Source organism: Lygodium microphyllum, chromosome 7 (genome assembly GCF_053477565.2).
Source record: "Lygodium microphyllum isolate KBCC chromosome 7, Lygodium_microphyllum_v1.1.10, whole genome shotgun sequence".
NCBI classification, from domain to species: domain Eukaryota; kingdom Viridiplantae; phylum Streptophyta; class Polypodiopsida; order Schizaeales; family Lygodiaceae; genus Lygodium; species Lygodium microphyllum.
In genome coordinates, this window is record NC_141141.1 from 132,203,249 (window position 1) to 132,220,706 (window position 17,458).

Below are 17,458 nucleotides of genomic sequence, written 5' to 3' on the forward strand. Positions count from 1 at the left end.
TCCCCTACTTCACGCTTAGGGCCCGTCAAGGGCAGGACAGACCTAGGGAGGTAACACTCGCCTATGGTTAGACCTGTCACCCTAAGCTACTTGCACCGCACCTCCCTTTGCACCAATGGGGTCCTCAAGAGTGGAACATCACCCAGGCTTGCCTGCGGTTAGACCCACCTCCCCATTCCACTAGCACGAGCACACTGCACTAACACAATAAGGTAGACGCTCCCCTTAGGTAGAGCACCGCACCTTCTCCTTCAAGCATCCCAAAAGCGTCAAACCACCAACTTCGGAGGCCCTCGTCAACCCATGACATCCAGTTAGCTGCTCCGACAAACATCATTCTTAAGCTTCTACAAGCACTTGAGTTTACATGTGGCCCTCACCCTTACACCACCCCAATACCGAAGTGCCATGAGACTGGCACCCGTCTCGGAGGGGGGTAATGTTAACCCCAACTCGAGATGGCGGAAAAATGAAGGAAAAAGCAAAAGGAAGATGAAAAAAGAGCAAAGACACACAGACGGTCTCTAAAGATGAACCGGGGCAAAAAGCGCAACTTTAAATGAAAAGGCGCCTCAAAAAACTCGGAAAACTCTTGTAAAAGAGCGCCAGGCTCCCTCCTGCGCCAACTGTAAAATATTAGATGGGTATAGGCTAGAGGCACGAGGCTAGAAGAGGGAAATGGAAAAATGACCTTGTCACAATGGCCGGTCATGTAAAAAATGGATGAGTGCCCATGGGATTTTAGGGCTTGTATATAAAGTTCAAAAAGTGAATGAAAGCTCATTCTTTGGTGTGTGGCTAACAAGAGCTCTCTTCTTCTTCTCTTCTCCTTCTCTTCTTGCTTGTGTGTGCTCTTGAGAGAGGGAGTGTGAGTGTGTGAGGGAGTGAGTGTGTGAGAGTGAGGGATCAAGAGGGTGAAGCTCTCACCATCTCCTCTTCTCTTCTTCTCTTCTCTTCTCTTCTCTTTTCTCGCGCGCACGGCTATGAAGGATGGAGCTTGGAGATGGAGAAGGCTTGAGGATGCTTAAGCTAGCATCTAGGATCGTGGAGCTACCGAAGTGTGCGAGGGAGAAGGCTACTCATATCGGCATTAAGGTAAGCTCACTACACTCGTAGGATTGACGACGCGTCGGCTAGGTGAGAGATAGCCATTAGAGCTCGCTTGGAACGCTTGAAACAATAAGCGGTCCGTGGGTCTTGGTGGTTAAGCGTGAGCTCCCACTACAAGCGTTCTCATTTGCAATGTGTAGCATTCTTCTATGCATCTCATTGTGTAAAGTACCCATGAGTACCTTGCATACTTTGGATCCTAAGCTGTCTCCACCAATAATATATACCTCTACACACCTCTATCCCCTTTACTTCCTCACTATCACCCTTGTATATGGCTATGTACATGATATCTATTTTGAGATTTGTAAGTCAGCCATCCCTTTTTCCCAATGGGCATAATTTCTTTTTCTTTTGAAGTTCAAAGTGGTTCTACATCGCCTTTGTGGATCTTGGTAGGCCCCTAGGCAATCGACAAGCATCCTTTGTCCAATGCCTTGGCTTCTCTAGGATAGCCCTTGGGCCTTTGGCTTGCCAGGAAAGATAACCATTGCCTCTAAATTCTTGGTGGGTTCTTAGGTGGACGACATGTACCCATTGACTGATGCCCTAGCTACTTTGGGGTGAGACATCTCAAGGTAAGCAAGGGTGAGCTACACTTTGCAAACCTTTTTGGTCTAGTTTTGAGCCTAAGAGGGAGTGTTAAGCTAAAAAAGGTGCATTACATAGTAGACCTTAACTAGCTCATTTAACCAGCCCCAAAACTCAAACTTTAATGCTAAAAGTGTTCCTATGTCCCATAAGCAATCCCGCACACTTTAGTTGGTTCCCCGTCTATAAATAGATGGTGAACATAGTCACTTCGTATCCTATTCCATCCTCCCCCACTCTATCTACCTCATCATGCAGCTGCCAACTCCATCACCTATTTTATGGTGATCTACAAATGCCGCCCAGCCCTTCTATAGGCTTCTAAAGGCTGTGTTGCACCCTAACTGTTGGCAATTGCTTCTTCTACACAGCCTTTCATGTTGCTGTGTTTCCGGTTTCCAGGCCTTGCCTGCCTACAGGCCACCATCTTCTGCCTGATGGACAACTTCCTACACTGCCCTAGCACCTAACAGGCTATTCCCAACTACTGTCCTGTTCATTCAGCCATTTTGGACAGCTGCATTTTCAGTCTGATCAGCTGCCCTGCTGCTGGACAGCTCCTAGATGTCCCACACTGCTCAGATGCTCTTCTACACACTATATTTTTGTTGCCTACCCACTTCTCCATCATCTCTCAACTGTGAATCCTGGTTTTAGCACTTGGGATCTGACTCCAAATGGACATCACAATTTATTACCTCCCTCAACCTGCTCCATAAGAGCCATCAGTTGTTGGATAACTCTGCCTTCAAGAATCATGTACATATATTCATTTACATCCAGCACTAATTCAGTTTCATCAAATTCTCTTCCACCCTATTTTGTGTTTTTGCATTTTTATTTGAGTTATTTTGCTTTAGTCATGTTCGCACATTTTGTGTTTTCTCGATGCAAACCCTACCATATCTTCACACCAGCTCCTCCCATGTGATGATATCGACCCTCCTAGAGACAATCAAAGAGGAATAAAATCCAGCATAGTGAGGGGATAGCTATGCTAAAGAGGTCAAAGCCATGTCTTCAAAGATTACCCTTGCCCATCTAAAGAATCTCCTATTACAGCTCTTGCAACTTCGTTGATGTAGACTTTGTCAGATCAAGATTCCACATCTGCACCTCTAAGGACACCCTTTTATGGGGGTCACACTATTGTAAAACTGCTTCATACGCAGTCATATCTACCTAGCACTGATAATATGTTGCACATGAGCAATGACTACCAATGTGCATGAGAGAAAAATGAAAGAATGGATATGAGCATTCAACTTATCCCAATGCACTTGAGCCTTTGCCAAATCTGCTTTCTCCGATGAAAAAAGAGGAGCCAAATACTTGACCACCGAGCTGAACAATCTACTCAATCACCATCTCCGCCAAGCTGTGTGACTCCATATTTAGTATTTGTTCTCTCTTACTACATTTGTATTTTTCTAAGTTCTATCTGCCGATCACATAGTTGCCAAGAAAGTTCTTTCATAAGATTAGAAAACTCGTTTCATACCTAGGCATTTCATAAACATATGACACACCTATTTTAAGCCATACCCTAAATGTCTTGGGACTTTTGTAATCATCATTATACCATGGATATACCTAACACCTTAACATGGATATTGGCATTGATTGTCAAAGTTTTGTTTTGAGTTGTTATCCATGATGATTGCATATATCGATGGCTCCCCTTACAACTAAAGTTGATGTTGGGCATGGATAGTGGACCATGATGCATGCAAATATTGATGCTATGTTGAATGTTCATTTGGATTGTATAGAATAATGAATAATGTCAATTTGTGTTTTTTACGTCACACGAGTCATTCAGTATATGTATATAAAACTTTCCTACTTTTTTATATCTCAAATGATGCCCGTTTCTAGCATTTTACAAAACTCGTATGAAACCTATGAAACCCATTTTATACCTCCTATTTCAGAAACCCTTGCCAACTATGGTTAGTAATGTTTGCACACTTTGTTAGTCATATTTATAGTTATTGTATTTTCTCCATTTGTTCTAAATTTTTCCCTATAAATTTTAGAGTATCTACACAAATAGTTCTATAAAAAGAGATGATTTTGTGAAGCATTAAGTTGAATGATTATGTTCAATTATGTGTCTTATGAGGCACGATTCCACCCTTGAATGTGATAGAAGAGGTAGTGGTGGTGGAGATTGAGAAGCCATAGATGTAAGAGGTTTGTCATGCTCAATCTAGAGGCATTGTCATCTAGTAAAGGGAGAGCCATCGTCTCTAATCAGGATGGGAAGATGTGGTTAAGGTAAGAGTGCAGAGCCTTTGAAGGGGGAGGCAACTCGATCAAAGATCACAGCATCTTGCTGCATCACCTCAAGAAAACACCTGCTTCGGCTGATAAAGCACCTCCTCATGCTGCAGATTACCAATTTAATGGCATGCACAATCTCCAGCATCAACGGTGCTGAATACCACTGCACCAGCTCAGTGCTCAGCTGAGACACACTATTGTGTCATAAAGAGTGCACATCTTCATCAACAGCAGTGAGCAACACAATAGTCATAATGAAAAACAAAAGCATAATAAGAAGCGTATGACTTTCCACATCTCCTTAGTCAATTAAATTATTGTTATGTGGTCACACTAAAGTGTCCCACTTTGTTACCGTATGTTCAGCACATAGAGCATAAAACCAAACTTGAACTATCCACCCTATAAATCATTATTCCTCTATAGCAGCTCCACATAAAGCTATGGACAAAGCTGCAGCATGTGACAGAGGAAGTAAAAGCAAAGTAGATGTGGTCTAAACAACAGCTCGGAGAGAAATAGACAAAACTTCTATTCACAATGGTAGAGAACAAAGGAACTATGAACGAAGTTGCAGCATATAAAGAGGAAGCAAGAGACCAAGGTAGAAATGGACTGAAGCAACAGATCAAAACTCAACCAAGAAAAATGGACAAAACATGTCATATCACAATGATTGAACATATGATAATAATCAAACAAAGTGCATACAGTTAGCTTGACGTCTGTTACAGAAGTACGCAAAGCATGCAAACCTGAAGCCTGTGTTCAGTCACTGTGCAATTGGTCTCTGACTCTTATCTCGTCCATAAGATACAAAAACAAAGAAATCTGCAGTTAAGTACCTAAAAGCAAAGTTCTAAGGCATCCCATCATGGGAGAAGAGAACAGGGTTTGAAGCAGGATTAATGCCACACTGTTTCCTAGAGTTACCACTGTAAAAAGCAAAGACACTGTGGTCACCTTTATATTTAAAGATTTGGGATTGGTCATTCACTATCACTCCCTTACTTATCACAAATAAGTTACATTTAAATGGAAGCACCCAATAGTAAGTAGCAAAAGGCACATAAGCTTACAACGCTCCCTGGCCTCGGTAGATAAGATACGTGCCAACATCATTTGTCTTCGCTCTTCAGCTTCCCTACAACCAGAGCAATCAGCACAACCTACAGTTCATTATAGTAGCTAAAAATGCATGACTCACAAGATAATCTCTACCATATAACACACGACGAAAACATGTGCACAAAAGCATTTTCATTGTTTAGCATACCATTGATACATTTAAATGAATGTCCAAATTAATAAAAACTTAAGACATTAAATTTGCATCAAGCTACACCACACATAGCAGGTTGTGCATGCGTGTGTGTGTGTGTGTGTGTGTGTGTGTGTGTGTGTGTGTGTGTGTGTGTGTGTGAAAACAAGCCAAATCTGTAAGATTTGGTTCTTGAAAGAGGCATAAGTAATGTCCAGCAGAATCTATAAGATTTGCTTCTTGAAAGAAGACCAGATATTTTAGTCGGCATAGACTTTTCGAATTTAGGTGCAAATCCCAATGACTTATCATAATCACTTACCATGATAACCGTAATTGACCATAAAGCCAAATCCAGTGTTAAGTCCCATTTGCTCTTGGAATTAGAGATGAGTGAAGAAACTTTTTTTGGGGGACCGTTAATTGTAACAATATATTCCGAGCAAGCACGAGAATTGATTTCTCCTCATTCAATACAATCCAACCTTACAACAAATCTATCCATATTTGCTTCTCCCAAATGATCTAAAAGATTTTCTAAAAAGTAGTCAAATCTATGGCGTTTATTACAATTTCTGATTCAAACTTTAAGCAACGCATTTGGGGTGTAAATCGAGTAGTTGTCTTTTCACTTTGCAAAATAAAGAACTGCTACATATTCAAAATATTTTTGCCGATTTCTTCAAGTTTTTTCGAATATGTATATGTATACATGTGTGTGTACGAGCGCATGTGTTTCATAAATACATTAAAGAAAAACGACCTATAAACTTGACAAGAAATGATATCACTATTAGTAGGATTGTTAGCTCATGTGTGAGTCTATGCATACCTCATGGGCTGGGCACATTTGTTAGTATTTTAGGCATTTTATTGTCTTGGCATTTTATGCCAGTCGGCCAGCATCAGACCAGCTGCTGGTTATGGCCTATTTTGGGCCTATTTGTTGTTGAGCTCCTCCTCCTCATTAGTCATCATCATTCTTCAAGTGGTCTTCCCGTTGGAGATAGGAGCTGGTGCCAATGCCTCACCATTGTACGTGACTGTCTCACGTTTGGTATATGGATTCCATTTCCTGAGCACATCTCTGAGTTCTCTTCTTTGCAATGTTCTTATGTTTTCTTTCTCTTTTGCCTTGTGTTCAGCAGTTTATTTCAGCACTTGTCTATGCTTCCATTGCTGCACCACTTATAACATGGGATCAAATTGCAGGATCTAGGCTCTTGCTGTGTGTTTCTTTGCTGATTAAAGGCCGTCTACACCCCTGCTAACTGCTGCCTGCTGCCATCATCCTGTCTCCCCCCCCCCCCCTTCTGGAGGCTGCATTTTTGCACCAGCTGCCTTCATTTACCTATTTGCTTTTTTTACTGCAAGTCGGCTGCCTTTAATGCTGTTTACCACACATCTCGCTACTAGAGGCTGCGTGGCAGCATTTGCTATCTACTAACAATGTTTGTTGGCTGTTTTCAATTTTCTGCAATTGAATTTTTGTGGTCAGCTTGTGAATACTAAATGTGAACTCTATTCTTCAGATGGCTCCTCGATGCACTTCTACACATGATAAGTTACATGAACCTAATTATCTTATATGGAATGCTCTGATGAAAGCCTGGTTTGTGCAGAAGCAGATTTGGTACATTGTATGTGGAGCTATTCCTCAGCCTCGCCATCCTTTTCCTCTTTTCGAAGATTTTGATGAGGACAACCATGAGGAAGTTATGCTTACATGGGATTTGGACAATGCACATGTGTATTTCTAAAGAAGTTCTATGGATAGTTACCTCCTACAAGACATCCCTAGAAATATGATCAAAGCTTCAAATGTTGTACAGGGCACCTTCCACCATGCATACAGTGAACCTTTATGGACAACTTCAACAAATGAAGTTTCAGCCAAAGGACACCATTCATGTCAGACATGGTGCAACAATGGAAGCATAGATAGGTGCTGAAATAAACTGTTGAACACAAGACAAAAGGGAAAGAAAACAAGTAAAAAAAGAACAAAAGAAGACTACAAAGGAAAAGGACTCAAAGATGTGCTCGCAAAATGGAATCCATATACCAAACACGAGAATGACGTGTACAACAATGAGTCACTGGCTGCATGGGCACCGACAGTGGCTCCTCTCCAACAAGAAGACCACCTGAAGAATGATGATAACTGAATGAGAGGAGGAGGAGCCACTGAATAAACAGGCCCAAAATATGCCAAATATAGCAGCTGGTCAGCTAGCAATAAATAACTAAATAATCACTAAGATGACCACCATAAAATGCCTAAAATACCCAGTAATGTCAAGCATAGCCCAAACTCACACATGAGCTGACTAAACTGCTAACACCCTCTCTAAGATCATGGGTGATCTGATACAATACAATGATACAAGGATAATCATATATAAGCTCAGACTAGAAGCCAATCCCGCCCTCTGTCAAAGAAACAGCTCATCATGAACCTGAATGTCAATCCCAACCCCAAGATTTGAATTTTCCAGACTTTGATCGATGCGTCAGGAACGTCTCTATACACCTATATACCAATATAGATGAGGCCCAGCTGCCCCATCTCACCACCCTAGCACACTCCCCCTCTGGCACCGGAGAGTTGCGAGGGATGACCCCATCATCTAGACTAGAAAGCACCTGAGAAATGGGCAATCAAGCCCTTCCTGCGGACTGAAGAAGTGGATCCCTTCCGCATCGTGGACTTCTCCTTGGCTAGAGAGGATCAAAGTCGAAAGTCTGAGGAAGAGGATGACGCATCGGAGGAGTCCACATCCCGCTTATTCTTCTTCTGCTTCTTCTTCTTCTGTGAGGCTACTAACTTCTTGCAGTCCTTCCGCAAGTGGCCCTTCTTACCATAGTAATAACACTGGGCCTTTGACGACTTCTTCCTATCACCTCTCTGAAGCTGTAAAGGCCTCACTGGAACCTCCATAATGAGAGGAGCGCCTCTCCTATAAACACAAAGATGTCTCATGCTCAAGCAACATCAAGGACGTGTAAAGCTCACAAGTGTAGAGGATGTCTACGCCCTCAAAGCATTCGCCACTCCATCAAACAGCAGGGGGAGCTTGTAGAGTACCGTGCCCACTAAATATGCCTTTGAAATGGCAAATTACATGTGTCGAAGGTGGTCCTATATCTATGGAACATGGAGCAAAAATGACTAAATGGTGTCTGTGGATGCAAACTTCATCTGCTGAAATTGTCCATAAAGGGTCACAACATGAATCGAGGAAGGTGCCTTGTACAACATCTAAAGCTTCAACTATATTTATGGTGATGTCCTACAAGATGTAACTGCCAATACAACTTTAGAAATACACCGAAGCAATGTAAAATACGCACACACATCATCCAAATCCCATGTAAGCACAACTTCCTCATGGTTGTCCTCATCAAAATCTTTGGAAAGAGAAAAAGAATGCTAAGACTGAGGGATAGCTCCACATACAGTGTACCAAATCCGCCTCTACACAAACCAAGCTTTCATCACAGCACTCCATGTAAGATAGTTAAGTCCATGTAGCTTATCATCTGTAGAAGTGCACGGAGGAGCCATCTAGAGAGGAGAAGAAGAGAAGATAGAGGATAGAGGGTATATGGAGAGGAAATACAGTCAAGCCAACAGCAAGGACTTGACAAAATGAGAGTTCACATGCATTGCAACCAAAAATCTAATAAAAAAAACAAAGGCCAACTGTTGTAAAATGAAGAAAAACCACTCAAAAACTGCCAAAAACAGTAAAAACGGCCTGTACAAACACTCGCTCAGCCACGGTTAGGGGCAGAAAACCAAAAACGCAGGCTGATGGAGCATTGAATGCAACAAACTGATGATTGCTAGCTGAAATCCAAGCGCAGGCTGAAAACATAGGTTGCTCGTCTGAAAAACGCAGGCTTGATCAATAGGGGGAAGAAAGACATGTAATCAATAGAAAAATCGCAGCGAAAACCAGGATCATGCAATCTAATACCATTTCAGATGTGGTGTAACAATGGAAGCATAGATAGGTGCTGAAATAAACCGCTAAGCACAAGACAGAAGGGAAAGAAAACAAAAGAACAAAAGAACACTATAAAGGAAGAGAACTCAGAGATGTGCTCGCGAAATGAAATCCATAGACCAAACACAAGAATGACACGTACAACAGTGAGTCACTGGCTGCATGGGCACTGGCACTCGCTCCTCTCTCCAACAACAAGAAGACCACCTGAATAATGATGATAACTAAATGAGAGAAGGAGGAGCCACTGAATAAATAGGCCCAGAATATGCCAAATATGGCAGTTGGTTGGCCAGTAATAGATACCTAAATAATCATTAAGATGACCACCATAAAATGCCTAAAATACCCAATAATGTCAAGCATAGTGCAAACTCACTACATGAGCTAACTAGACTACTAAAAATTCAATCATTTTTGCTTTGTGTTACCCAAGTATAGGACCAACTTCGACACGTGCAGTCTACCCTTCCAAAAGCACATCTCGTAGGAACGGTACTCTGCAAGCTTCCCTCCGAGTTTGCTGGAGTGGCAAATGCTTTGTAGGCGCAGACGCCATCTACACCTGTGAGCTTCACACATATGTCCTTGATGTTGCTTGAGCATGCTGCATGAGGCATCTTTTATAGGGGAGGCTTCCATCTTGTTATGGAGGTTCTAGTGAGGCTTTTGCAACTTTAGAGAGGGGTGATGAGAAGAAGTTGTTGAAGGCCCAATGTTATCACTATGGTAAGAAGGAACACTTGTGGAAGGACTGCAAGGAGTTACCACCCTCATGGAAGAAGGAGAAGATGAAGAAGCAAGATGCGAACTCCTCCAACAAGTCATTCTCTTCCTCCAACTCTGGTCCTCCGACCAAGGAGAAGTCCAAGGAACAGAAGGAATCTACTTCTTCAAATCAAGGGAAGGGCTTGGTAGCCCCTTTCTCTGTTGCTTTCTAGTCTAGGTGATGTGGTCATCCCTCGTGACTCTTTCTATGCCACAAAGGGAGTGTGAGAGGTGGTGAGATGAGGCAGTTGAGCCTCGTCTATACAGGCATAGCAGTGGATAAGTTTCAGAGAGGAACATCCCTAACACATCGACCAAAGTTTGGCACATTCAAACCCTAGAGCTAGGATTAGCATCCAGGTTCATGATAAGCTACGTATTTGACAGAGCGGATTTGGCTCCTAGTCTTGAGCTCACATGAGGGGACACTTTAGCGGTCTAGCCAAAGGCGGGAAATCCATGGTCACATATATTCAAAGGCCTTTTTGACAAGATGCTCTTGTATACTACTGCGAGACATTGATGAGGAACACAAAGACATGCTATGGTTATTCTATTTTTACGAGCTAGTACGATCAACATCAACATTAAGTTCTCTCTAAGGCACCTTGGTGGTGGCTTGATCACCCACTACTTGGGTATCCCTCGTTCTACTTTGGTGGTTCTATGTTATTGTCAGAAATGGAGCAGCGGTGGAAGCATAAACATGTGCTGAAATAAACTGCTGAAACATAAGACAAAAAGAAAAGAAAAAAACACGATACAGATGAGAACTCAGATGTATGCACGGGAAATAGAATCCATATATCTGAACACGAGACAGTCGTATACAACAGTGAGTCACTGGCTGCGTGGGCACTGGCACTGGCACTAGCTCTGGCTCCTCTCTCCACAGAGTTTGCAGATGGTGAAGATGATGATACTGACTAAGGAGGAGTCACTGAGTATAAATAGGCTGAAAAAGTGGGGAGCAATAACGCTGGTCGGACAGCATTAATGCTGGCCAACTGGTGCATAAAATGCCCCAATGGCATAAAATGCCACACCAGAAAAATACCTAAAATACCTAATAAAAATGCCCAACCCAGATCAAGCTCAGACTCACACATGAGCTAACAAATAACAGCAAAAACGGCCTGAATTAACAGTCACCCAGCCACGAGAGATGCGGAATCAGCAAAACGCAGGCTGTAAACTGGAGAAAAACAGGTAGAAAACTGTCGCCAGCAGCTGGTGCAGATGAAAAACGCAGGCAGCAGAGGGTGCGTAGGCAGCAGACGATGGCAAAACTGCAAAAAACGCAGGCTGAAAACAGCCCCAAAATAGGTCGCCTGGCTGCGACAGCAGTCGTCTGATCAGCAGGGGTACAAGACAGTCCTGAAATCAGCAAGAAAACACAGTAAAAACACAAATCCTGAAAACTGATACCATGTCAGAAGTGGAGCAGCGGTGGAAGCATAAACATGTGCTGAAATAAACTGCTGAAACACAAGACAAAAAGAAAAGAAAAGAACACGATACAGATGAGAACTCAGATGTATGCACGGGAAATGAAATCCATATATCTGAACACGAGACAATCGCATACAACAATGAGTCACTGGCTGCGTGGGCACTGGCACTGGCACTGGCTTTGGCTCCTCTCTCCACAGAGTCTGCAGATGGTGAAGATGATGATACTGACTAAAGAGGAGTCACTGAGTATAAATAGGCTGAAAAAGTGGGGAGCAATAATGCTGGTCGGACACCATTAATGCTGGCCGACTGGTGCATAAAATGCCCCAATGGCATAAAATGCCACACCAGAAAAATACCTAAAATACCTAATAAAAATGCCCAGCCCAGATCAAGCTCAGACTCACACATGAGCTGACAAATACTCTGCTAACAGTTATATGGACTATGATGAGTCATTATCACTGTATCGTTGTATTTTAGCAGATCCCCATGATTTGAGAGAGGGTGTTAAGAAGATTGTCAACTCATGTGAAAGAGAGTATCATTGTATTTTAGCAGATCCCCATGATTTGAGAGAGGGTGTTAACAAGATTGTCAAGTAGTACGATCAACATCAACATTAAGTTCTCTCTGAGGCACCTTGGTGGTAGCTTGATCACCCACTACTTGGGTATCCCTCGTTCTACTTTTGTGGTGCTATGTTATATGGACTGTAATGAGTCATTATCAGTCTATCATTGTATTTTAGCAAATCCCCATGATCTGAGAGAGGGTGTTAACAAGATTGTCAACTCATGTGTGAGTCTATGCATGCTTGATGGATTAGGCACATTTGTTAGTATTTTGAGCGTTTTATTGCTTGGCATTTTGTGCCAATTGGTCAGTATTTAATGCTAGCCAACCAGCTTGTTGGCTATGGTCTATTTTGGTCCTATTCATTGTTGGGCTCCTTCTCCTCCTTGTTAGCCATCATCATTCTTCGAGTGGTCTTCCCATTGGAGAGAGGAGCTGGTGCCAATGCCCGCGCAGTCAGTGACTCGCTGCTACACCCGATTGTCTCGTGTTTGGTATATGGATTCCATTACCTGAGCACATCTCTGAGTTCTCTTCTTTGCAATATTCTTCTGTTTTCTTTCTCTTTTGTCTTGTGTTAAGCAATTTATTTCAGCACTTTTCTATGCTTCCATTGTTGCACCACTTCTAATAATCACCTATATCATAAACTATATCAAATTAGTAGGGGCCTTCAATTTGAAGCCACACACCCCTTGATGTTATATATATATCTATGATGTCAAAGTACTTGATTTACAAGGGACCTTTAATTTGAAGCCACTTGCCACACACCTCTTGATGTCTTATTAATTTATGATGCCAAAGCATTTCAAAGCATTTGATTGATAGGGGATACAAAGTCAATATATATCATGTCAAGTGCAATGGTATGACTTGCAAAGGGATCCTCTCTATTTGTTGGCATTTAATACCTGACCACTTGTTTTTTAACTTTAAATCATTTGACTAGAGTGATTGATCCAGCTCCATCACTGTCCTAGCAACATAATAGTTAACACCCCGTTCTCACAAGCTACTTGTATTGCAAAGGTGATCAACGAGCACGGTTTTTTGACAATATGCAACTGTCATAATATCAAGTCCCAATTCCCAATGCTGCAAACCCTCTACATCATGTATATACCCAAGTGGCCTATATGGACCAGGAGGTATGCTGTCACGAGGACATAAAATTTTGCTTCTTGTAGTTTAGACCGATTTTTGCCTCCACAAGATGTTAATATAACTTTTTTTCTTTCTCTCTCTAATGTTTACAAGAAAATGTTTACAAGAGAATGCTCGACTAGATTGTGTGGCCATTCATACATGCATGCGAGGCATTCTAGATATTTTCTTCTCTCTTTTCTGGTTGTCTTTGAGATATGGACACTATGAACACTACAGTGTCTATATATGTTACTCTCTTTTTTTACGAGTAAACCCTAATCATGGATGATTGCCAAGACCCCAAATATGTAATCTGTTGTCAAGTCTACTATCTAACAAGTCGTAGAAAAGCATGCATAGAGTGAGCTCAAGAAACCCAAATTTCTCCAAAACAAAAAAGTTTGGAAAAAAATTAAAATACTTGGATTCTGAAAGATAAATGTCAACAGCTAGCAAGTTGACCTAGACATGAGATCATCATTCAAGGTATCTCATGGCAGTAAAGCCAGAACAACTAATGACTGCTTCACACATGTCATATTTTGTATACTATCCTACGGATAATAAAAGTGTGGTCTGTGATTCCTAGAAAATACAGCAGAAATTTTCATGGAATAGCAAGGCAATAAATGATATGGACCAAGTCTGAGAACGAAAGACTTCTGATAACTTCGATTGGTAAAGGAGATGGTTGAAAAAGCTGGTTTTAGCTGGTAGGTATAGTACACAAATTCAGCATGAGATGGCTGAAAAGGCTATTTTCAGCTGGTAGATACACAAATGCAAAATTAGCATAACCAGCATATTCCAACCATAAAATGTGCACAAATCACAGACCGCACATGAGGAAAGCCTAGAGATAAACAGAGACCAGCCTTCCCTCCCTCCCCTCCCCCCCCCCCCCCCACCTTTTTATATTGATGTGCAAAGGATCAACACGCATGAGTATAACACCCGAATCTAAGAAGATACTCACCTTCTCTACTGCTCTTCAGTCTTTTCCCTTTTTGTACTTATGTGCTCAAGATAGATGCGTACGAATACAGCACCCAAATCCAAAAAGCTACTCACCTTCTCTGCCCTTCTCGAGCCTTTTCCCTTCATATAATGATGTGCTAAGCATTGATACGCATACATATAGCACCCGAATTCGAAATAAAATGCTCACATTCTCTTGCTCCTCTTGAATCTTTTCCCTTTTTATACAAATGTGCTAAGCAAGCATTGTTACGCATGAGCATAACACCCGGATTCCAAAAGAGACTCACCTTTTCTGCTCCTCTTGAGCCTGTTGCTGCTCCCGGCTGTCATGATTGGCCTACCAAAGAAAAACAAAAGGTCACATGATGGAGCTTCATTAGTCTGTGGTACGGCAAGGCGAGACGGCAAAGGATGAACCTGCGGGCCGCCACCTCGCTGCGCCATGAGCTCACGGATTCTTCGCTGCCTGATGGCCTCGAGCTCGGGATCATCCTTTCCATGAACATGCACCAGAATGTCAGGTCAAGAAAACTGCAGCCGCACCATCATCGTCGCAGGACAGATGAACAGGTTTTCTTTGAATGAGAGCTCGGAGACCTTACCATCTTCCCTTCGCTTCTTCCAAATCAGAGTACAAAAGGCTAAACTGTCAAAGAACAGCGCAGCAGCAGCAATGGCGAACACAACAACACATACAGATGAATCAATTTTTCTACTTTTGCCACACAGTTAGTACATAACAATTATCGGTTCCTTTCTTACTTTATGTAAACAATTGATATATTAATCTTTACATCTTTACGATTAGTTAACGAGAGGTGGGGGGTGGGTGCCACGTGGCAGCCCCCACCTCCCCCGCCCGCAAAAATCACACCCGCCCCGGCGCAAAGCGTCGGACTGAGTCTAGGCGCGGAGCGCCTATTAACAATTGATGAATAGGTGCTCCGCGTCTAGATTTTATTGGCGTTCGTGTAAATATTTTTCCCGTGCTTCGTTTCAAGTTCAATATATGTTTTATATCGTAAGAGGGCTCCTAGGTGGTTGAGTCACACAATGAAATCACCTATGAATCACCCCAAAGTTTTTGTGTGAGCTTAAGATTTATTTGTATTTAACTAAGACTTCTTATAATGAACATATTTGCTATTTGAATGTAAAGCGAATATTAATTGCTAATTTTATCATTAATATTTACATTCGCATCCTAATAGATACGACCATGTATTCAAAAAGAAATCACCTACAAAACAAACTTATACCAGAGCTATTTTAAGGAGCCTGTGGCTAATCCTGAAGACATGTTTCTTCTTCTTTAACCTCCAACACTTGACAAACAATTTTGCATTTGCTATTATCACCAACTCAAATCATAACGAAGATCAATCTCCTCTCTCTTAATATGGAGAGAGTGATCCCTTCAACTCTTCATGTTCTCCCTCTTACTTTCCCTTATTCCTTCTCCCCGTTTTCCTTTTCTACTCATTTTCTTTTGCTGGGAAAGGGACCATGTTATAAAGCAAGGCATCCATAGAGGGCTTGATGGCTTTCGTAGATGCTTCAACTATGTGCAACTATAATAGCTTTGACAAATCTCCAATTAGTTGTTACTTATACATGGAAAAAGGCTTATCATTACAAAAACTTTAATAATCAAAGTTTACATTGTAATGATATAACAAACGATAAGTGGTAACAATTTGGCATAAGAGAATGCTAGTATATTAGATAATTGGTAGGCAAAGTTCACACTGAAGGAAAGTGGAGGAAGCAAGCAAAGAAGATCCAAAAGCACTGATAGAGGATGTGAGCTCTATGTCAGTGAAGGTGTCCCTATCTTAGAACTTTAGGAGGCAAAATGAAAATGGCAATCCCTTGATCTTTAGCTAATGTTGAGCCATGGTGTGGATTACACTTTACTCGTGGCCAAGATGCCCTTGTCCCTTCTCTCACGCTGATGATCACACAACAGGAGTTAGAGAGATTTTAGGCTCATGGAATATGCAAACATGAAAAAGATACACACACACACATACGGGTCACACAGACACACGAAGGAAGAGAACCTCACAACTCAAGGTTATTTGCCCATAGAGAGAGAGAGAGAGAGAGAGAGAGAGAGAGAGAGAGAGAACTTGAGGAGTAACAAAGGGTGGGCAGGTAGATGATGCATTGAGCATTAAGTTGATTACACACCGCCAAGACCTTGCCTGCCTAAGCAAAAATTTTCAACACCTAGTCGTTAGTTGTTTACATAGAAACGCCCGGTTATCTTCAAAAAGTGGTGTAGTGATTAGACCAGTGGCCCTCTACCTCATGGTGGGAGTTCAAATCTCTTAAATGCAATACTTTTTTTAATAATTGAATAGTGCATGTTTACATGCTTGGGCGTGAATGGAGCACACTGGGCGGGTGATATTGCTTGCCTAGATTTGTCTGCAGCTCATAAAATGTGGCACCAACAAAATGTTGCCATGTGTCCTTATGCCCCTTTATTTTTGGCATTTGGCCGGCATTCTTTCTCGATGTGTAATTGACCTTAGGCTCCAGCAAGCAAGGGGGAAAGCCCCTAGATCATGAGTGGACATGCAATATTCACAGGCAGGCAAGCTCTATACAAGCAAGTGCCAAGGCTTGAGGGGTGCGACACATGGCACCCCTAGAGAACTTTTGGTCTCAAAAGCTTTTAGAGACTTGAGAGCCATGGGAGGAACTTGAGCTATGCCTTATTAGTTTGATAAAAGTAGCAATCATCAAATGATAGGAGTCAATGATAGTGTAGTCATCCCCACCTTTAAGACCTTCAAAAATTGGAGGGTTGTTAATAAATATATATATCATGGAGATGAGATAGACATTCAGTCAAGATGAATCGTTGAGAATAGAGGGAGAATAGCATGGAGGATTGAAGAGAGGCCAATTTAGGATTGTACCTATACAGAAGGAGAATTTGAGATAGAATTTGCTCATCAATACACCCCCCCCCCCCAATTGCCACACACACATACATACTCAAAGAACATACTAAATTTCTAAAGTCAAAGAAAATACTAAAGTTCTAAAGATACTCTAAGAGTGTGCTATAGCATGTAAGAAAACATTGGATTTTGACTTCAAAATGAGTTATACATTGTATCAAATAATGATGTGTGTTATGACTATTTACCCACTAAGTAACGTTAACAAAGTAATCAACATTATAATCATTTACTAATTTAATTGAAGCAAATGTAATAATTAATGTTTATTATTACAATTCACATGAATGATT

At 41.7% G+C, this 17,458-nt stretch overlaps 1 protein-coding gene across 1 annotated transcript in view; it reads right to left on the bottom strand.

Annotated features, from left to right (window-relative positions):
* The window catches only part of LOC148033971 (double-stranded DNA-binding family protein), a 59,479-nt gene extending 44,531 nt beyond the window's left edge, over positions 1–14,948 (bottom strand). The window contains exons 1-4 of the mRNA XM_087681952.1: positions 14,793–14,948; positions 14,608–14,682; positions 14,478–14,527; positions 5,067–5,131 (exon numbers count right to left, since the gene is read on the bottom strand). Of these exons, the coding sequence (XP_087538078.1) occupies positions 5,067–5,131; positions 14,478–14,527; positions 14,608–14,682; positions 14,793–14,795 (193 nt within the window). The 5' untranslated portion in view covers positions 14,796–14,948. The remainder of the gene's footprint in view (positions 1–5,066; positions 5,132–14,477; positions 14,528–14,607; positions 14,683–14,792) is intronic.
* Between the last annotated feature and the right edge of the window lie 2,510 nt (positions 14,949–17,458).